Source organism: Triplophysa dalaica, chromosome 11 (assembly GCF_015846415.1).
Source record: "Triplophysa dalaica isolate WHDGS20190420 chromosome 11, ASM1584641v1, whole genome shotgun sequence".
Taxonomy (NCBI): Eukaryota; Metazoa; Chordata; class Actinopteri; order Cypriniformes; family Nemacheilidae; genus Triplophysa; species Triplophysa dalaica.
Window position 1 is genome coordinate 2,215,539 of NC_079552.1, and position 22,967 is coordinate 2,238,505.

Consider the following 22,967-nt stretch of genomic DNA (forward strand, 5'->3'; position numbering starts at 1 on the left):
GAGGAATTTAAACATGTGACATTAGCACCTGCCACACTGACTTCAGCAGGACAGCAGATGCTCAGACGGGATTTCTGTACACTCGGCTATCATCCCCAGCAACTGTTTTTTGGGTGCACACTTCTGCCACCGCCTGTCTCAAGACTGTCATACCCCCCATATAAATTGTTTCTCTTTGTACGGTGATGAAAAAACATATTAAAGAGATAAAGGTGTTTGCTCTTTAAAGGTTTTATCTAGGTCCAGTTCAGAAATTTTGCGGCATCTAGCTGTGAGGTGGTGAATTGCAACCAATGGCTCTCTCTCCCATATTATTGGTCGTTATATTAATGTCAGTCAAGACTATGTGTTACATTTTTGTCATTTGAGTGTCAGCGTTGTGGATGGTTTTAGGGCGTTGCTATGCAGTTGCTAAGGCGTTCTCGAGAGGTTTAAGTTTGTTGCTAGGGTGTTGTAAGGGTGTACTGGGCGGTTGCCACGTGGCTGCTTTCTGGCCCAAGTCTCAAGAAAACTCTGGTCTCTTTTGCTCACAAATTGCCATGAAATCTTTTTGTCTGCCACAGGTGCATGATGTAGTTCACGCATTAAGGTATTGTTTTCAATAACTCACTCTATGCCAATATTCAGGCTCCAAAAAAAACCGTGGCAGTGTAAATAAATAACCAAAATCCCCTAACAGTTGTATAACTGCCTCTTTAGATGAGCCTCATCTCTCCACAACACGCTGGATGATTTGAGATGTCAATCATTTCTTTTTCGTTAATCGTGTCAAGATACGCAGCAAAGTATAATACTTGGATTAACAACTTGTTTGTGTAAAAAATCTTGAATTAAACTGAGCCTTCAAACAGGCACTTCAACGAGGCCATGTCTAATCTTAGTTGACTTTTGTCTGACCTCACTTGATATTTTAGTTGCGCTATTTGTCTTTTCTTGAAGCGTGAAGCAACAATACTTCATCGCCAGAAATTCTTGCTGCGTTCTGTATTGTTGTGTGTTTGATGCATTTTGACTTTAATCTGGTTCAGGGTGTCTATCATTCTGTCACAGCTGTATGGATCAGCAGTCACGATTCAGTGAAGCTTTGATGGACAACAGGCTTACGTAAGCCGCAAACACGCACACAACATATACAAACCAAAGCAATGACCAAATTGTCAAAACATGAGATCATATGTTGTCCTCTCTAGATGATGCTTTGGAGGTTCAGATGGTGCCTGGAAGAGAACAATAGACGTTTCGCTGTTAAAGAAAGACTGAATAAACACACACAGCTGGAAGAGGTTTGTCATTTGTTTTTTATTTATTACTTATCGAACACCTTTGTGAAGACCCACAGATGAGCAATACAGGATGATTTTAGCCAAAAGTGGCTCTACGCTAATTTGCGTGACAACCGATGTCACGTCATCATGACCAATTACCCTCCAGTTCCCTGATTAGAGTTAACAGGCTGTAAACATTTCCAGCGATTAAAGCGTCATACCTGTTGGGTGAGAAATGCGTGAGTCTCCGGATCGACTGCGGTCGGGCTGACAGCTGCGTCTGCGTATTTAATTAAACTTCTTTATGCTCCTAATAAACCTTCTGCCCGGAGCTACATCACCGCATAAGGAAGTCTGCGGTCACCTGATCTGCCATGGCGATGACATCATGGGTTGAAGGTTAAACTCTAAGGGGGGCTAACAGTATCGGGGAAACGTTGCTCTGATAAATAGAGTGTTGTTCTGGGGTCGCAGATAGAGTCGCGAGATGGAGTGACCTCATGTTTACCAATTTCCTCTGTGCTTGATTGAGGCAGATTTCTGACAGAAAGATAGGTGGATGTTGACCTGTTTGTGTTCAGTTCACAAGGTCTTCTGTTTGGCTGCTAATCGGCCAAAGTCAGAAAAGTTCACCCTCAAGTCTTCAGGGATGAGATTTTGGTCCATGTGTAGTGAGGTTGTAAGTTATCCAACTATCGCATTGGTTTGTAATAACTTAAATAAAATAACTTAATAAAATTATAGAAAAAATGTACAGTCTAAAAAACTGTAATGCAGTTGTATATGGATGTCGAAGTTATTATATTGTGTTTTGAATTGTATTGTTGTTTTATTAATATTTTAAATGAGCTTTAATAGTAATATTTTACAGTTTTATGTTCATTTTAGTTTAGTGCTTTTATCATTTGATCATTTATTTGTACATTTTTTTAATTGCTATAAAAGCATTTTTTTGTTAAACATTTATGTACCTCAACTTGAGCTTATTTTAGTTTATTGCTGAGGAAACAGTTTTTTTTTATTTTTAAGTTTTGCAAATAATATTTAGCCCAATGTTTTAATTGACATTTTTCATAATTTTTTGTTTTAGGAAAGTATAATAACCTTGTTGGGTCCAGATTACAGAGAGAGATAAAGGTAAGATTTCTTTTTTACAGAAAGAATGTAAAACTTGTTTGTTAGCTTAGTGCTTATCAAATTTTCTTTAATATTGTGTAGTTTTATTTAATATCATTTAGCATTCTTTTTTACCTCTCTCTAAAGTTTTCAGAGTCCAGTAGCTTAATAAAGCAAAAGCTCAACTCTCCTTAACTTTGACATCACAGGTCAAAGGTTAAACCATCTATCAAAGTGATTGAATGTGGTGTAAATTAAGGCCAGCTTACTGTAAGCTAGAAGCATTACACTGACTTGAAATTGGATCACCACAGAATGTGTCTAAATGTGTGACCAATTGACTTCCGATTGACATGCATATAAGTTGAATTCAGAGAAGTTACACAAAAGCGCTACTCTTGCGACACAGAGTTCCATTGACCGGACTCACGCAGTCGCATTATTTCAGTTCGACTGCAGTCGTGTCGTCTGGCCGCTTCCCCTCCGGCTCTGCTGATTGTAAATGAACACATTGTTCTTGTTTTAAATTTGGATCCGAGGGATTGATCTGGAGAAACGTCTGACCACAAATCAAAAGTAGAGCATTTCGTCATTTGGCAAGCCCGCGATTCGCAGATGTTTCAGTTCAGTGGTTAAGGATGGCTATCAGCGTGGCCTGTATGTTTGAAGTGCTTTCTAATCATTATTGTTATAGTAGACTGCTCCCAATAAATCAGTTTTTTTGTTGAATTTAAGCAAGCAGCGGTCAGCAAATCTTATTGTGGAGAATTTTAAACATCCTGTTTAAACAGCCATTTATCTGAATTTGTTGATAGGTGGGTTAGTGCTTTAGATCGAAGGTGTAGAAGGTAAGTAGATAAATTAAGGGTGTCACAGTATTCATCATCATCTGATGTCCGTATCAGAAATAATTCATTGTCTGGTTTGATTCTTTAACATTCAATGTGATGGTTCTTCATCCATTTAACATTTTGCCTCGAGAGACACAATGCACTGCAATAATTTCTTACTAAGCTTTTTTGTCTTATTTTCTAGAACAAGTATCCAAAAATCTTAAATCAAGATACATTTACTTGACCAGGAAAGTGAGCTTATATATTTAGTCATGTTTTACAAAACTAAACATAACATTTAAGTAAGTTTATGTTTAAAACAAGCCTAAGTTGTTTTATACGTAGCTCTTATATTTTCTTTAAACAAAAAAGTCTAAATATCTTGAGTCACTTTCCTTGTCATGTAAATATCTTGATTCTGGAATTGTTAGATAATTGTACTAGAAAACCACAGAAATGTAATAAGACTTTTTTGGTAAGTTTTTTTTTTGTATTTTGTAGAAAATCGGACTAGAAAAAAAGTCAAACATTTCTGGTAAGAATTATTTTGAGCATTTTTTGTGTTTTTACATAGTTGTACTAGAAAACAACAACAACTCATTTTTTTTTTATATTCTTTGGGTAATTGCACTATAAAACAAAACCTTTTAGTAAGACATTAACTTTTTGCAGAATGGTTACAAACCCTCTGCCCTACACTCATATTTATTAGTGTCATTTAAAAAAGAAAAATAACCAAAAGAAACCTTGTTTCAACAACATTAACAATACATCTGATTCATATTTTCACACGATTAAAGTTGCTCTTGTTGGATAATTTAAGTGTCAAATAAAATTGTAGAATTGGAGAAGCCTCCAGTTCATTTCAGTGTGATGTTCTGTAAAGCTCTTCTGAGCTGGAAACAGAAAACTGATTCAGACAGGTCGTCGTGCAGTAGACGGATGGATTCAGGTTTGATCTAACAGACGCGTGCAGATGCAGAGTAAGCCAGATACAGAGGTTGTACACAGTCTTTAATAAACGTCCAGCACTGAGCTATATGCTTCCACTTGGCCTCAGAATGAAGGGTGATCTCATTGTTTGAGCACATGGCTGGAACCATACAGAGTTCAGCTGGGAGACGGCTGGGATCTGTCTGAGATGTTAGGTGTCCATGTTGTTCTGCACATCTAGATAACTGGCATAGCAGCTGTCACCCAACAACTGACTAATGAGGGTGTTATTTCATTGGTGAACGTGGTCGTCTGTGTCACTGGAATGTCTTGGCATTGATAAGTCGGGGGATTCATGGGGGTCCGGGAAACACAACCGCGGCCGCACGGCTCCAGGTGTGCGAAGACGTAAGCCGTCAGGCACGCACCCCTCTGCGATTGTGCGATCGCACATATCTCTGGCACATTTCTGAGCATATCAATGATAAAGAGATGAGGTCATACGTGTTGGTTGCCAGAGGCCCGCTTCTAACGGTTTGATGTTTCTTAAAAGCTGAGAAAGAGCATTGAACTATCCGTCATGTTTTGTTTTTTTCTGTAAATATTCATGCTTGGGGCATAACATGAATGAATGTAAATTAATTACGTTTAAAGGGACCTGAGAAGACAGCAGAATAAAGCAACTCGGAAGATTCCAGTGAAGGTCATATGTCCTGTCGGCTGTCACGACAACAACACGAGACGTTTAGCTAACAGCTCTGGAATTTAAGACAAACAAGATACTTGTGGCACATATTTATGACTTCACCGTTTCTTTGACTCTCAGTTTTCTCTCGGCTTTGTTTTTGCAAAGGTTTTCTGACAAGCTCCCTTAGTTGGGAGCTATTGTTTTATTTCTATAGGAAAAAAATTAAAAGAAGGATCTCTTTAATGTCTAAATTATGTCTCCTGGGCAATGAGATTAATAGGAGGGCAAATGGAAAATGTATTTTGCGTCTCAGATATTTATCCCGAGTAAGACTCATTAAATATTCCTGGGTACATAAAACAGCTACGAGTAAAAATAAGCGGAAGTGATGTCGGAGATTTGGACATGATGTGAATTTAAAATAACCTAGAATTGAATTTTAGTAAAAATATCTAAAACTTCCTAAATCAATATACAATTTCTCGACAAGAAAAGATATTTAGTCTTGTTTTATGAAAAATAGCAAAAGATCTTCAAATGGGGTGAGAAATATAATCTTTCCTTTAGTTGAATTAACCTTTTTCTCAAGTAACTAATCAAGGTTATTCTTCTCACCCCATCGGCAGATTTGTTTGCTTGTTTTTACAATAAACCTTCTTAATTCCTTCATTTTTCTCCTTGAAAAGAGACTAAATATCTTAGGTCATGCAAAGTGCATCTTGATTTAAGAATTTTTAGATATTTGTACTACAAATCAAGACACTTAGTAAGAATGTTTTTTTTTTCAGTGAATCCACATCATTTTACTGCTACAAACTACATTTATTTTACACCTCCTTACTATTTAGTATTTTAACAAGCGTCTTCATTTCAGTTTATTCCCTCAAGCAGTCTTGGGAGAAACATCTGAGACAAAGTTTGATACTTAAATCAAATGAGTTATGTGAACTTCATCAAATCTCTTTAGCTCTGAAGGAGCAACATCTGAGCAATAATTCTTTCTGGGGAGTTAAACTATTATCATAAGACATCTGGCGGACGATAACACAGGTGATAAATCCCACAGACTTACAATAAAAGCCACATCTAAAGGTTGTGACCAGTTGTTAGCCTGTATCACAAGCAAAACTGCTTCAACGTTCTTAAGTAAATGTAGTTATCCTATGGTAGTTGTTTTTCATTTCATAATCTTTCTCTGTAGATCTACCATACATCATGTGACCGTATCAAGATGTAAAGTTTATTTTTAAGCATCCCAGTAAAGACACTGCAGTGATTCTGTCAGGCTAAATAGTCCCATTGTATTCACGGAGGGTTGTAATTTTCTCTAATGAGACCCTTGATATCATCTCTGTGTGTGGCACGGATGTGGCCAGACACATTCATCATGTCGGGCGCATGTGGTTTCTGCTCTTTTATGTAAATATAAGATAGTTGTTGATTTATACTTGCATGAGACAAATACACATCATCCCTCTATCACAGCTTTGAAACGAGGAGCCATTTTGAGGCTTGAAAAAGTTTCATTTGTTGAAGTGCATAAGATTTACAGTTTTTGTCTAAAGAAAAATGAAGCCTGTTTTAAAGACCATAGAGATTTTTTTTCATTGTCATTATTTTCATGAACATAACATTTTCATTAAAACAAGGTTCTTTTTTCTCAAGCAAAATGTAACTTCTTATTTCTTTTTGTTTCAAGGGTTGATTTATAGTTTGATGAAATTCACTCGTTCACATTTACTTTTACTTAAAATTGTGGTCATCTTTCTTCAAATTATATCCAGTCTTTTGCACAATTCAGCATTCAGCATTACATTACACTGCATTAATCCATTTACCAAACGCTTTTATCCGAAACTATTTAATAGGATGCAAAACGTTTATTTGCTGTAATCGTAAAGCCTGCAACATGATAATGGCGAAGCGAAATCAAAGTACAGAGAAAAGTACATTCAGCCACACGTTTTCATGAGTTCAGTCACCCCATGACATCATCTTTCATCTTGGGGAAGATGGGTTGCATTTATTGACTCCAGCAAAGCGTAAGCCCACCTTCTGCCAGCCAGGCCTGGGATTGGCCTGCGTGTCTTTTATCATCATCTTGGGAGGGCATGATATCATCTAGCTCATATTCGGCTCTCCACAGCAGGATCTTACTGTAGTCACCGACCAGAGAGATTCTCTTTAAATGAGAACCATCCACACATCTCTCGGTTATTTGAGTTGGAGATGGTGCGTTTTCTCTCCGTAGTTAAATCTTCTTCAGATGAAAGAAGTCATTGGCCGTATGTGTTTATCCCAGATGAAAACGTTATTGCTTTTTGAAATCTCAGAAGATTTATTTTTTGGTTCAAGTATCAATTTAGCGTAGATGTTTCGGGTCAATTTGATGAGAAATGTTCAAATTGAGATCTTCAATAATATCGATTGCAAATCTGAGCATCTCTTCTGAAACTCTAATGGCCATGAGACGATTGTGTGATTTCTGCCTCTTTCACAGGAGTTTCACACAAAATTTGTGGAAGCACTTTCCAGTTTCTGCCATTTTAAAGTACAATTTTGTCTTTATGTCTATATACTTGTGATCGTTCAAGCATGTAGCTTAGAATAAACATCAATTTGGGCATTGAGATTAAATCTCAATTGCGATGATCGATATCTAAGTCTAATGATGATTTTATTTATATCCGCGGACCACGTTGGATGAATTACACACTTGAATTGAGTTCTTAAGATTAGAGAACAAACCCTTTGATGCAAAGTGTGAGTGATAGATGCGTACAAAACGTTTGTTCAGAAAAGCAAAGTGCAGTGAAGTCCTGAATTTTTCAAATTCATAAACTCTGATGTAATACTCAAAGAATCTCAAACCGGTATCTTGCGAAACCCTAAAGGCAGAGGAAGTAAAGAGGTTCTTCTGTACTCTGAACTCACAATTTTAATGTTTTGGGTATGAATATGATGATAAGTATGTGAGTAAGCCTGTAAGTACAGCGGAGTTCTCGAAGAAAATCTGCCCAAGATGTGAGAGACTGGGACATCGTATAGGTTAGATATCATGTGAAATAAAGCTCCGCCGTTTCTCTTGTAGAATTTATATGTGATGTTCAAGCTGCAACACATTAAGGGCCCTCGGTGGATGACTTCATAGTGAAACCCGACCTTTTTACAGCAGTCATTAAGTGTGTCATAACCAGTACTAACCCAACCGTATGGCCCCGCTGCCGAGTGACAGATCTGCTCATTGATAAGCTTGAAATATGAGTGAAATGTCTTCTGCCTGTATTCAAGTGAAAGAGGATGAAACTCCTGCAGCTTCTTAGTTAATGACATTTAATCCAGTTTATGTCATTAAAGTATCAACTTTGTTTTTCGATGTTTCTTTCAGAATGTTACTGTAATGATGCAAATGCTGTACGGTAAAAGTAAAGAGTCACACAATGATGCGGTTTGAAGTTACATTTTCGATTGCAAATCTGAGACATTGTTGAGATGCTTTCTAAAACAATAGAGCGATTGCAGCCTTAAAGGAGAAGTTCACTTTAGAATTAAAATGTTATGTTTTTTTTTCTCACCCTTAGATGTCCATGTCTTTATTTCTTCTGTAAAAACGAATCCATAAATTTCAGTTTCTTTGCAGCTTTAAAGGCTAAATGCGAAACCAGCCTATGAATTAGGGTGTTTTCTAGAAAAACGATTAGTCAATTTCTACGAAAATTCTACTTTTTAACTACAAATACACGACTTGAAGCCAACCGTGTTACTTGAAGCCAACCGTGTTACTTGAAGCCAACCTTGTTGCGCGTTTACGACTTCCCGTGATAAGTAATCACGTTGGAAAGGTCACGCAAATATATATATTTTTTAAATCTGAAAAGCACGGGACTTAAAGGGATAGTTTACCCCAAAATTCCACAAACTTGAATGACCTTCTTTCTTTTGAAGAACACAAAAAATATATTTTGATGAACCAAAACAGCATTGAACCCCATTGACTTTTTATGAACACAAAACCACAGAGACATTTCACAAAATATCTTCTTTTGCTTTCCACCGAAGAAAGAAACTTTTAAACGACATGAGGGTGAATACATTTATCTATGGGTGACCTAATGTTGAAAAAAAAGAATTGTTCGGCCCAAAATTACAATTCTATCATCAATTAGTAACCCTCGGGTTGTTCCAAACCTGTATACATTTATTTTTCCTGCTGAATACAAAGAAAGATATTTGGAAGAATGTCCGTAACCAAACAGATCTCATCCCCCATTTACTGCCATAGTAGGGAAAATAAATACTATGGGAGTAAATAAGGGATGAGATCTGTTTGGTCACGGTCCTTTGTGTTAAGCAGAACAACAAACTTATACATGTTTATAACAACCTGAGAGTTAATGATAAGAGAATTTTCAGAGATCTCCTTTAGTTCTCCATTCAATCCAATAACTGTACACTAGAAGCAATTGCAATGTGAAAGAAGTAATAATTGTATGATTTCTGGGAAAATTATATCCAATAAAACATTGCAACAATACTGTTTTTTTTTTGTATTGCACAAGACACCGTCATTGTTTTTCTGTTCCACAGCCTCTGTTATGATTCCTCCTGAAAGCCGACATCATGTCTTAAGAGTAGGTGAAATGGCGGAGGTAAGTAGATTTCTACATTCTCTTTACATGTTTATTTAATTCTTTAACCCTGTGTACCACATGTTCCACGAGACGCTACTTTCCTCTGACAACTTTCTCTGGTGTGACGGCTGTTTTCTCACTCTCTCCCGCTGTGTAAATCTGACCTGTCAGCTCCACACGTGTCCTCACATCACCGCTGTCAGGGGGTCATGGGTGAGTCCTGCACGCATCATTTGTTCAAAACACATGTCCTCATCGCATTCCGCTCCTTAAATTAGCTCGAGACACAAGTGAGAACTTTGATTGGGCTGCAAACCTGTCGAAACAACTGCGGCGGACTCCCACACCAAGCCCACAAAGGCTTGAGGAGGTCCGAAGATCTTTTAGTTGAGAGCGGACAGCGAGGCGAGCACGACACTGGGAGACTTTCATTTTTCCTTTGTGAATTTTGGTTTTCCGACACGGCTCGTTTTTATTTATTCGCTTTATTTCATTTATGCGCAAACCTCTCTGATTGATGTTAGATCGAGATTCCTCAGATACGTGAAATGCGAAGCTGTTCTTTTTTTAAAAGCAAAAGGGAAGATTTTGTGAATCCGTTTCTAAATATTTACATTCAGAAGCATCAGCGGTAAGCCGTCGAGCCGGTATGCGCGCTCTGTTTGCTTTGTAGCATTACCTCACGCCCCAGCGGGTCACCCAGGGGTCTCCAGCCGTCTCCACCGCCCCGTTCTTATCGCCCGGGCTTCTCTGTTCTCAGTCAGAGAGGAAGTTTTGACAGCCACACTTTACAACCTCCTCTCCCCCTGCCTGCCTGCCGCGCACATGCTCTGACAGAAATCAAGTCCAGTGACCTCATCCCTCATTCACCAAACCTACCCCACCCTCCCTGTTCTCTCTCTCTCTCTCTCTCTCTCTCGCACAGCGCAGTCAGGCAGCATGCCAGCCGTTTTCCTCTTGCTGCGCTCTCTGGTTGTCAGTCTCCTCAGTAGCAGACTCGCAGCGTCGGCCGCGCAGCTCCTCCGCAGAAGCCTCACGGCTGCCGTTGCCCATCTCGGCACCGTGCTGCGCCACGTCTGGGACCGGCTCCGCTCCAAGGAGTCCAAAGAAGCCATCCTGGGCTGCGTGCTGTGCATTCTCAATATGCACAAGAGGGTGGACAACTAAACTCCTCACGCTTTCAAGCATTCGGGTGAGGTGGGGGACTTCAATTTAATTTCGGACTTCAGTTTAATTCTGACATATTTCCCTTGCGACATGTCGGAGAGCATCGTCCGGAAAATTCAACCTTTCACAATCGGGACTAAACTCTCCACGCCAGATGTGCCGAAGTGCCCAAGCTTCACTTTCTCTGACGACTGCAAACTGCAGCGGCGACTGAACGAGCAGGTGTCTCTTTATCTCGGACGCTCTCAGGTGTACGATCGACGCTGCGGACCTCCCACGGCCCCTGTGACCCCCGTGAAGCATCAACAGGAGGAGATGTCTGACGAGGAACACCTAAACACTAACACAGTCTCTCCGAACGCTGCGTCCAGATCCATCCGTAAGATCACCATTTCTGGGAGCGGGGAGGCTGGATCAAGTCCGGGGATGCAACTGAAGATTAACCCAAATTCTGAGAATATTAACAACAACAATAACATCACAAATTCCAAAACAGTGCTGCCTAAAATAGTCGGAGTCTGCTGTGAGAATAAACCCAACTCACAATTGAAGGTAAGCCATTCTTATTCACGTGTTTGGTTTGTTACATTTGTCAAGATGTGGGCTTGATTCTGTTGGAATGGAAGGGAAAAGACTCAAATTAAATAAATAACAAATAAACTGATAAACTGATAAAAATAGAAAAGTTTTACATAATATTTGAATTAAGAATGAAACGGTTGTACATACAGTAGCTTAATTCTTCCATGATGGCCTTGTTGTTTTTATTACAAATTAATTTATGACAAATAACTTTGTGTACATTGTGTACATCATGTATGTAAAACGGGGTGTTTAAATATTTTTTAACTGAAAACATTGTACATTAGTAGGACTAAATAAAATTATTACAAATGTTACAAATAGGAAAAAAAGATATTTTAATTGTGTTTAGTAGAAAGTTTTGTTTTAAATATATTTACGCAGCTAAAAGACTTCTTATATATATAAACAATTCAGTAACGGTATAGAAATTTGAATAGAAGTCAAGTTCAAAATTGTATTCATAATTGTAGTTATTTGATAACAAAGCTGGTGTAGTTCTAAAAAAATGTTGTTTGACTATTAAAAATCATTTTTAAAGCTTATAAATTTTGTAAATACATCCTTAAGTGTATAAATAAAAATGATTAGATGAAATAATATAAATCTCCAGGTTCCCTATATCGGGATAAAGCACTACGTGTCTGGTTTTAAGGAATTTTGTTTTGGAGCGTTCACATGTTCTTGTTGTTTAGCTAAAGCTGTGGTAATCAAAACATAATTTGATGTCATGGAAACTGTGATAGACGAGTATTCATCTCATCTCATCTCATCCAGCGTGATGATGAAAACTCTTACAGGTTTAATATTGGTTGACGCAGCTCCGCATGAAGTGATGTGATAATGGATGTCATGCGAGTGAGATGAGTGGCCTTCAGTGATGTGGTTCAGCGTTCAGATGATGTATTTATTATGTAACTCGGCTCTTCCAGGAATCACTGCTCGAGTCTGATGATGTCAGAGCTTCAGCTGAAAGAGGCCTTTCTGTTCAAAACCACCTACAGGATTCTGTTTGCTCAGTTAAATGTCAATGGCTTAGTGGGAGATGCATTTGAAGATTTATTCTGTATATCAATATGTGATGTGTAAACACACTGCGGGGTTGAAGGTCAGGGATCGCTAGTGCTTGTAATTCAGTACAATGTTTTATTGTAGTTTAAAGTCCCGTGAACCGGAAGTTGCGATATTTTTTACTTATTACCGTATTTTGACGCATTTCACAGTGAAATGGAATTTTGAATGAGAAAATGTTGTGGGCGTGGCTTTCATCTTTCTTTTGGATTTGATTGGATGATAACAAAGGCATTGCATTTTGAAATGGAACTGGCAGCAGACTGACAGTTAAAGGGGAGGAGTTAACGGATGCTCCGCCCAAGCCGTCTCACATACCTCATCTAAAATGGATGTTCATTACAGGAAGGAAGTGCATTTTCAGATTTTAACTATAGAATTTGAGGGCAAACGATTTTAGAAAAGTGAATGCCCGGTTTGATACACTATTTACAATTAATACTGCATAATTTAATGGAATAATAAGGCATTGCCATTTTTCGTTTCACTGGGACTTTAACAACTTGATATAAGCCACCATGCCTCCCTACAACTTGATATAAATTCATTATTTAAAATTGAAAAATATCAAAATCTGATAAGATCTGAAGTCTTCTAAGGATCATAGAAAATCTAACATGTCAATCAAAGATCTTACATTTGCTTACATTTGACATGAATATTGCTTAGATTTTATTTGTAATATTTTTGTAATTGTATTCTGTCATAAGTTTTGTGTTATAATGTTTAAAATTCTGTAAATTTGTTCATTTCAAAGTGTATTCTCAGACTTCAGTTCCCACTGTATATTAAAAACACAATTGTGTTCACAGTCTTCAAATCATTTATTTCACATTTTGCTTTTGCAATTCTGAACTTTGACCTCTGTGGATGAATGTGAATAATGACGGCTCATTGTTCGTGCGACAGGTGTTGCTGTGTAAAGATGCTGAAAGGCAGCGCGTCGGTGACCGTGAGAAGATCTCCAGCTTTCCGCAGGTAAATAGGACTTTGACAACATTTTGAATTGACGTACATCAGTTCAATTAGTCTGTAAATGAAATACACGTTAATCTATTAATTCCGTTTCAATCCAAAGCTAAATACTCGTGACAGAATTTCTCATAAAGGTTCAAATTACTTTAGCAGTGCCTCAAATTGAAAGTTGCTTTGTATAGAAAGCATCTGCTAAATGAATGAATGTAAATGCATATTATAGTTGTATTCTTTATTTAGTACTTTATATATCTTGTTTCCCTTTTCTTGTACAATGTCAAAACACACGACCGACCAGCGTGCTGCAGAATTTAATTTTGTCTGTGTTTCGCCTCACGCCAGATGTATATAAGATAATAGGCTCTTGGAATTTAGGAAGTGATGTCAGTCGTGCAGCGGCCAAGCCTAAACGCTGTATTATTTTAAGTGTTCATTTGGGTTTTGCAGAGGAAAAAGCAGCAGTGAAACGTTTACAGTCGTTTCGGGTTAATGGGGTTAAACCACCGGCCGGTCTTTGGGGAGCCCAGGGCCACCTGCGAACACGCTGATGTTTGGGTGCCGTAATGCCTTTGGAATAAATGTTTACTCGTAACATTGAGGAAATTCTCCACTGAAAACAAACAGCCCTGAGTCACACGTTCAGAGGCCAAGACTTGAGTCATCCCACGATCGCCACCAAACCGAGCGCATCGGGAATCTTTCCTCACTGTAGCCATGTGGAAAACATGAGGTCATACAGGATGGGAAGACACTGGACACGGACACGGCGGTGCTCTGAGAGACTCAATATCGTTTTTTTTTTGCTCGTGAAAATGTTCTTAAAGCAAGAAGTTTTAGAAACGAAAACATTTTGTTTACTAATATTACTTGTATATAAAACTGTTTAAAAATTTGAAGTAAACCTCAAGACAAAAGATGCATATCTGATTGAAGATTTTTTATAAGATTTGTGATTTAATAATGACGTGTTGATGTCAAGTTCCGCCCTTTCCCAGAGATGTTTCCATACGAGCGATTTTCATTTCTCATCAACTGTTATCACGAACATAGAGTTTATGTGAAAGCATCAGTACGGCTCATGTTGTCATTTATTTTCAATGCGCTCTTGCACGCCGCGGATGATTTAGGACTAGCGGCATTGACATCAATGACATAATCACTGTGGGAATTTACTTTGTGGTTTTGTGGTCTCATGTGCCGGTGCTTTCAAACGACCCCGATTCCTGCCTGGACGTGTTTTGCAGAATTTTTTCTCTAAGCTTTTTACTCTAACATGTAAACCCATGACATCACACGTCAAGCTTGTGTGCAGTTCTGTTTGCAAATAAAAACCTAAAAGCATTCGGTTTTTCTTCGGCCTTGATAAAGCTTTTAGCCTGACAGATATTTACATGCATCCCAAAAGACTAAATACAAACAACTGACACAAACTATCCCGTGTAATTGTTCACACACCCTCCATTCTTTATATTGTACTGTTTCAGCGAGTGTTGAGCCGTTTGTGATAGTAGAGTGTGTTTGAGTCTATTGAGGCCATTGATTGAACATTTAATTTTCTAATATTATTTGTCTTGAAATATATGTCAGTGACAGTTATCCAGATTATTGGGTGATTAATAAAATGTTTGTTCACACACAGACCCAAACGGCAGGAGCGGACGTGCTGAAGGTGAACACTCCATCATCCTCTGAACACAAGGACGTGTCTTTGGTCACAAAAGTGTTAGCGGGGCAGATTGATCACAGTTTCGCTCAACAGAACGTCCTCTTCAACAGAGAGATCACTCAGGTATGATGACAGAATCCTTTTTGAAAACAAACAACTTTATAGTTTTTAAATAATAAAATGGGCTTTTTAAATAAAATAAAAGGTTATTTTCGTGAACGACAGAATGAAACAAAACTGTCGGAAAATACTTGGTTCTTTTGATTTAAATGAATTACAATTTTTATAGCGAATAAAAAATAATATGATTTGATAATGTTTGATTTAGCAGTTTGCGTGAAATATAATATGACATGATTTTTGCAGCTTTTTTCTCATCTACCTCAAAGCGAAAGACATGAATCATGTTTTGTATACAGTATCATCCATGCCATCGAAAACCAGGGGGAATAAAAAAACTACTTATTCTCAATTGCTATTTTGCGCCACACTTGATGTCCAACGGCCTTATTGTAGTTTTTATGTCAAATTAAATTGAAGAGTTTTTTTCTTTATCATGATATCTGTCATGTAGTCTGTGTTGGGCAAGTTGTCTACTGACAAGCACATTTTACGACAAAATTCTCTGTGTTGAATTTGTTTGTCTTCACTGATGATTTAGATTTTTCATTAAAAATAGTTTTCACAACTTTCACAATAACTATTATAATTGTTTTAATTAGGGCTGTCACGATATTACATTTTCGCTACACAATTATTGTGTCCCACAAAATTCACGATAATTATCTTGATATTTATCAAAATGTTTTAAAAAGAAACAAATGATGCCATTAGTGAAATATTTTTTTAGTTAACACCGGATTCGGCACGATGCGACAATCCCATTAGAACGAGCCGTGTGTTGTGTGGCGGCGCTTCAGGTGTAGACTGTGTGTTGAATCACACTTAAAACAAATGTGTATGAAGGCAGAGAGAGAGAGTGTGTAACCATAGTAAGTGTAATAGCGAAATTATTAATAAGTGCCGAATAGTTTACGATATTACGATATGCATAGAATTAACAGGATTCCGATAATTGTGTTTTTTTGATATCCCGGTAATTCACAATAATAGTTTAAATAAACAGAGACAGCACAATGATTATGGAAATTATGTATGAATACTTTAATACAGTAAAGTGAAAATCAGGGGGAATTGTGCTTTATTTTCATGATAATCATTGCACAATACAAAACATTTTTGGGTCCTCAAAATAAGCAAGATGTGGTTCCTTCATTTTGACTTTGAACTAAATATGAACTGAACATTGAAATCTGAAACTCGAAATTCAAAACATAACAGCAGCTTTATTAAAAGATATAGGGCTCAGGCTAAAAATCTTGGTTTACTCTTTATCGCTGTTTTTTTTCTCGTTGCTGGAACTGAGAACACGTCTGTGTGTCTGGACCTGCTTTAGGTCACTTTGATTCTTTCCAGCTCATCCTCCGATGTCAAAAGTAGAGAATTGATTCAGGGCTTAAATCGCTAATGTGGAAAGTTAAACTCTCAGTTGACGGTGAAAGAAAAGCCATAGAGATAAAGGTGGAGACAGAGCGTTCTGGCCCTATGACCCGCTTGTGAGCGTTCAGCTCTTTTCTCTCATTCTTTGCGTCTGAAGTTGGAGCGCGGGTGGGGAGGGGAGGACCACAAGAGGAGTCATTATTTTGGGATGAGATCATTGTTTGGCCCTGTCTGTTCACGCCTCTGGCCTTCTGAGACTAAACCGTGCCGCACAAGTGCTTGCGTTATCTCATCGCCACGCTCGCTCTGACAGGGGCATTTTTAGGGGCATTTGCTTTAGGAACACTGGACACAGCTGCTGGGACTGTCAGCAGTCCGTGTTCCGGCAGGATTTACTCTGCAAATAAAATATAAAGAGGGCGACAGGGCCTGTTAGTGTTAATAAGCTGAAGAACCGCTGGGTTTTATTAGCTTTATAATGTCTTTTGAATGTTTTTTTAGCAAATTGTCTTTGGATGTGCGTACAGCTAGTGATGTGTTGGCCAACACTTTTATGTCTTTATGGAGGTTTGGTCGACTAACAGCACTTTTGATTTGTGTTAGTTTAGCATTGTGAAGTTCAGAAAGTGAATGCATTCTTCATTAAAGAAAGAAAAGATGAGATCTCTTTAATAGACATCAGTAAGATGGCATGGTCAACAAATGGAAACTTAAGTCTCATTTGCGTTTCAGATATTTCTCCTGAGAAAAAGAGTCTCACAAATAGCTCTGTCATGAGTTCGTCAACAATGTCTCAAACTGAGCTCTGATTTGTCAAGCCTGCAATCAAAAGTCAATATTATTGAAGATCTCAATATGAACTCAAACATTTCTCATCACATTAACTCAAATCCACATTTTATTAACATTTTAAGTAATTTGACAGATTCTTGCATCATCGCATTAACATTTATTCTTGGTGTTCTAAGTGATTATTTACTTCGACAGACGTCAACCAGAAGAGGGATGAGAGTCAGATCTAGAAAATCTCACTGTATGTTTTTTGCAATGTATTTCTTGAATTATTGTCTGCCAGGTGAAGTCCTTTCTTTCCTCAACAATGTTTTGTGGTTAACAGAGGAAGTCAGAATTCCCCCTGGAAAACCTACACACATCACTTACAGCATTTATAGAGGATTATTACGCCGGGCAAATGATTTAAAGCGTGTTATTTTTGAAAAAGGACTATTGTTTTAAGGGGAAACGGAAGACACAAAGGCATTAGGCTTCCTGTATGAAGTCATGGTTTTCTCAGAGATCAGCACCGCGGGGCAGAAGCGAGGCGAGCGAGCTGTTTACACAGGCCTTGAAAACAGACATACCTTTGAGGCTGTGCGAAACCATTAAAATAATGACTGATCTTTTATAAGAAATTACATCATTTTATTTTTGATCTGCTCGGTGAAATCTTGCCGAGCACTGTGGTGTTTTGTTCTCTCGTCTATGTAGTTTAGTACAGCAGTACAAGTTTTATAATTTCTTGAGAAACAAAAGTGTGATTTGCCTGTGTGAATGCTAGGGTATGATTTGATTTTTAATCGTTTTGCTTTGTGTTTGCTAGGGTGTTCTGAATGGTTGTTAGAGTTTTCTGAATGGTTGGAAGGGTGTTCTGAACGGTTGCTAGAGTTTTCTGAATGGATTCTAGAGTTTTCTGAATGGTTGATAGGGTGCTGAATGGTTGCTAGGGTGTTCTGAATGTTTGCTAGGGTGTTCTGAATGGTTGCTAGAGTTTTCTGAATGGTTGATAGGGTGCTGAATGGTTGCTAGGGTGTTCTGAATGGTTGCTAGGGTTTTCTGAATGGTTGCTAGGGTGTTCTGAATGGTTGCTAGAGTTTTCTGAATGGTTGCTAGATTTTTCTGAATGGATGCTAGGGTGTTCTGAATGGTTGCTAGGGTGTTCTAAATGGTTGCTAGGTTGTAGCCTTGGTAGCTATGTCTAAAGAGCCCAACCCAATCATTCATGATATTGTAGTCCTTCTTTAAATGTGACTACACGCTTCTGTTTGATCATCTGCCAAGCAAACTGTAAATGGCTTTGAAAACGAACAGCACACCTCGCGATTCACAGATCAGTCATTTCCGTAGCAAACGATACAAGACGAGGGCGAGAGGTTTGTTCATATCCTCCACCGCGCATTTCATCTGCAGTAATAAGGATGCCTTCGGTCGAATTTTCCTAGGCTGTCTCCTTCCATTTTACCCAGTGTTCTCAGACGAACGTCTCTGTTGGCTTTGGAGATCACATCCGAACCGCCGCGTTTAGTCTCGAAGAAATGACAACTTCATTTAGCGGTCTGCTCATACGCCGTGACGTGGGTGGGCTTTTTGAAGACCGCCAGTGGTCATACATTGTGTTCATACCAAATAAACATGTCCTGGATCTATTTCCACTTGGCCACCTGTTTTTTATTCGCGCAGCGCGAGCCGAGCCAGTAATGGTGGTTTCTAAAGCTTTGTTCAGCGACGCACGCGCTCCGGCCAAAAGAAACTTGCTGCAAATAACGTGATATGTGAGAAGCGGAGAGCAGTCTCCTGATGATGTTTCTGAAGTGTTGCTGTAAGTCGACATAATCATTGTATTCTTTCCAATTCTTTTTCATAGATTTGAAAGGATCTTTGTGTTAAGTTAACATCGCTCTCTGTTTGCTTAATGTCATGTTTTCAGAGAGTTCTCTCCAATGGATAAGTGAGCGTAAAATGGACCTTTAGTGCCCCAACATGTGTTGAAAATTAACACTAAAATCCAAAACAAAAACAGAGGATGAAGCACATTTGCTAACATCCTGATGGGTAATTTAATAAAGATTTGACATCTGGCCCATTTTCGGCTAGTCCTGCATAATAGCAAAAAAAGTAGTTCTGCCTACATTGTGTTCATTCTAAAGCATCACAAACCAACTTGTATATCTATGATGAACTTTATGATTTGTGATTGGACTTTATATTTTTTTATAGTTTTTAAAGCATCTTGTGTTGTATCCCACAGGCTGAGATATGGATCAGGGGAAGATTACGGGACCTGAGAGACAGCAGTCACGTCCAGAGATGTCTCCAGAAGGACTGGGACGAAGCGTGTCAAACCCTTCAGAGAGATCTGAAAGACTTTGAGAACACTCTCATACAGCTCAACCAGGTAAGACTAAACCGAGAGATGAATCTTCATGAGGTCACTAACGGACCGATGAATCATTTTCATTTTCGTCAGGTTTCAACAGGCTTGGCAACGGGACGTCCTCCCTAATTCAAAATAAACGGCAAAACATTGACATTTTGTTATGGTGACGATGGTAATGTCTTTTTAACGCTGACCAAGCGTTTCCAATCTCAGCTTTTTCTGAAAGCTTTGAGCGAGAGCTCCGAACTGACAAACACGACAGAAAACGTTCTCAAGAGCCGTGTTTTCCCAACACGGATGCTAAATTTGTCCTTTGCCCTTTTTGAAGGGGGTCATTTGAAAATAGCGGATAATTCATCTCTGTTGACATGAGCCTCTGGTGGATTGCGAAACCAAAATTCCTGGTTTTCTGAGAGTGAGAAGAAGCACTTGTTGATATGATGTTCTTAATAGTTCCACGCGCTCATGTCGTGATGTTGAATGTGTTTGCAGATGGGCGAGCAACTGATGTGGAAGGTTAACCCCACGTCCGACCTGGTGAAGAAACGCTTGGCTCAGCTCCGTGACCAGTGGAGCACGCTCAAACAGACAACTGCCAATCAAATCAAGGCGATGGGCGGAGCTAAGAGTCTGCAGGAGTTTAACGTGAAGGTGGACCGTCTGGAATCCTGGATCAAAGAGAAGGTTAAAAAACGTTGTTTAAAGGTCTTTTTTTTCTTAGAACAGTTTGGAAGCTCTATGCGGTCATTTTAAAGGGATAGTTCACCCAAAAATAAGAAAAAAGCGTCATGCCTTTCACCCTCATGTTGGTCAAAACCTGCATGTGACTTTTTCTTCTGTGGTATGCGAAAGAAGATATTTTGAGAAATGTCTCAGTGGTTTTGTGTTCATACAGTGAAAGTCAGTAGGGTCCAATGTTGTTTGGTATTTCAAAAATCACACGGCTTCCCAATGACATCAGGGCAAGTAAATAACGCGAGAGTCTAAATTTTTGGGTGAACTGTCCCTTCAAATTTTATTTGATACGTAATAAACAAGTGCTATTCTAATTATATATTATTAATGATGCATTTTTACTGGGTTTTGCTGCAGTGACACAAAACGTTTAGATGTCCCAGAACATGATACTGTGCAAAAAAATATTTGAGATTATCATGTTTAGCAAACTATTTATGAAATTATTCTTCAAATTTGTGTGGTTTGCAAGATAGGACGACACATGCACGCTTAGAGATATTGCTTTTCTTCTATTGTTTCCTCATTTGTAAGTCGCTTTGGATAAAAGGCGTCTTGTGAAGTTTTTGTTTTCATTCGGTGGTTAATCTTCGGCAGTCTTTGTGTCTGTGTTACTGAAGGATTCTGTTCTGTTTTAAATCTCACCATGGTAGCCAGACTCATTTACAACAACAGTAGCAATATTCAAAGAAAACAGTCACAGGACTACAACAATTCAGAGCTGTAAAGCTTTTTTGTGTGTCAACAGGAAGAGGAAAGAACGCTTGCTAACATCCTCGGGGAAAACATCGACAAGATGCAGCTTACCAGGAAGATCTTAGATTTGAAACAGGTGGGTGCTTCCAAACAACAGCTCTCCACAGACTATTTCTGCCATGTTTGCTTTAAATATAACCTGTTCTTCTAGTCTTTTACTAATATACCATCGTTGTTGTTTACCTGTTCAGCATGTTAGCAAGTGCATGCGATCCATACGTCCGGCGCTAAACGGCTGTTCATTGTTTCCTACTTATTATTATTTACAGGTGTCTACACAATGTTCTCAATTTGTCTGATATTCTTCAGTGTTTGGAAACCAGTTGTGCTTGTATTATGAATGTTGGTGGCAAACATACAGTGCGATTCCATGGATATTCGGTGGATATACAGAACAGTGCAGTCGGGTTAAATCTGAGTAATAGATTACTTTGACTGTCTTTCAGGATGAGCAGCTCTATCGTAATCTGCATGAGGACATCAATCATATGGCCCTCAGACTGGAAAAACAGGGAAAGACGGACGGAAAGACCATCTCCACCCGGAGAAAACACATCAACAAAATGTAAGTGCTTTCAAGAGAACAGGACAGATGTGTTTTTGTACCTTTTAATAGCTATAAATACATATTCACTTCATTAAGTTTCATGATAGTCATGCGCTATTTTCCATGTAAAATAAAGATTAAACACCACGATTTTTCAAAACCTCCCATTCGCATATTTATGTAGTTTTATTTTTGGGTTGTTGACAAAAAAACCGCGTGTCATATGGTGTGACAGCAAAAATGTATATTATTTGATATTATTAATATTTATATATTTTTCATTAAAATAACATAAAAGATTTATCTTCATTGTTAGTTTTTTTCCACATTTTTGCCATGTCACATTTTAGGACACATGTCAACTACCCGTATTCATATTCATATTTTCACTCTTGCGAAATATGCAGTATACACAGTTGTAATAATACAGTTCTACTATTACTATCTGTAAATAACTCTTCCACTTCTTTAATGATAGATGATATTTATTTTTGCATATTTTTCAAAAGTCAAAAGCTTACATACCCCTTGCAGAATCTGGAAAAGGCTGAAAATTTAATTTTTTATTTTGTCCTGCCTTGAACAAGTTTTTTTTTACGAAATAAATGTTCATCTAATGTTGACTTGGTAAACTTTTGACCGGGGCTTTTTTTAGAAGTTCTGTCAGTATTTTTTGGTGTCAACTTTATGTTAACATTTCTTTCATAAAATAACTTTCATAAATAAAAAATAGGGCTGTCAAACGATTAATCGTGATTAATCGCATCCAGAATAAAAGTTTGTGTTTACGTAATATATGTCGTTGTACTGTGGATATTAATTTTGTATTTATGAACACATGCACATAAATGCATTTATGAAAAAAATTATTAAATATTACAATTAAAAAACGTTGATATAGAGTTTCAATTATTGGTTAATATAAATAAATTAGTGGCGGGCATAGATTATTATTTTTTAATCTAGATTAATCTAGATTAAAATGGCTCATTTGAATTCTGCCGAAGGCATTCAGAATATGTGTGCTACCCAAATAATGACTGAAAGTAAGTCTTTGAGAATGGGTTTCTCAAGCCAGGTGGCGCATTAGACCAGGGGCTCATCTCCTGTTTCCAAAATGCATCACAAACTGCTTGAGAAAGCTGTTCTACTATGATAATTGGTGATGAAAATTAAATTATGTTCAATAAGATGAACTTGTGTTTACTTCCGCATTTGCTAAGGGATGATTTGCGTTTAGGTGGTACTTGAGACTGGAAGAGCTCCTACAGTACATTTACATTTAGTCATTTAGCAGACGCTTTTATCCAAAGCAACTTACTAAGAGTGAGGAAGCAACAAGCGATAT

General features: G+C 38.1%; 1 protein-coding gene and 1 long non-coding RNA gene across 5 annotated transcripts in view; both read left to right on the forward strand.

Moving 5' to 3' along the window:
* Positions 1-974: 974 nt before the first annotated feature.
* LOC130431432 (uncharacterized) lies at positions 975-10,379 on the forward strand. The gene is made up of 4 exons (XR_008908248.1): positions 975-1,104; positions 1,191-1,283; positions 2,356-2,402; positions 9,423-10,379. It is a non-coding gene; the product is annotated as an uncharacterized LOC130431432 (long non-coding RNA).
* A 200-nt stretch (positions 10,380-10,579) lies between these two features.
* The window catches only part of LOC130431430 (uncharacterized), a 41,539-nt gene continuing 29,151 nt past the window's right edge, over positions 10,580-22,967 (forward strand). For all 4 annotated transcript variants that reach the window (XR_008908247.1, XM_056760454.1, XM_056760456.1 and 1 more), the window contains exons 1-7: positions 10,580-11,185; positions 13,196-13,264; positions 14,901-15,050; positions 19,453-19,599; positions 20,074-20,265; positions 21,065-21,148; positions 21,519-21,637. Coding sequence is in view for 3 of the 4 variants with exons in the window: in XM_056760454.1 (XP_056616432.1) it covers positions 10,724-11,185; positions 13,196-13,264; positions 14,901-15,050; positions 19,453-19,599; positions 20,074-20,265; positions 21,065-21,148; positions 21,519-21,637 (1,223 nt within the window). In the remaining variant the exon portion in view is untranslated. The remainder of the gene's footprint in view (positions 11,186-13,195; positions 13,265-14,900; positions 15,051-19,452; positions 19,600-20,073; positions 20,266-21,064; positions 21,149-21,518; positions 21,638-22,967) is intronic.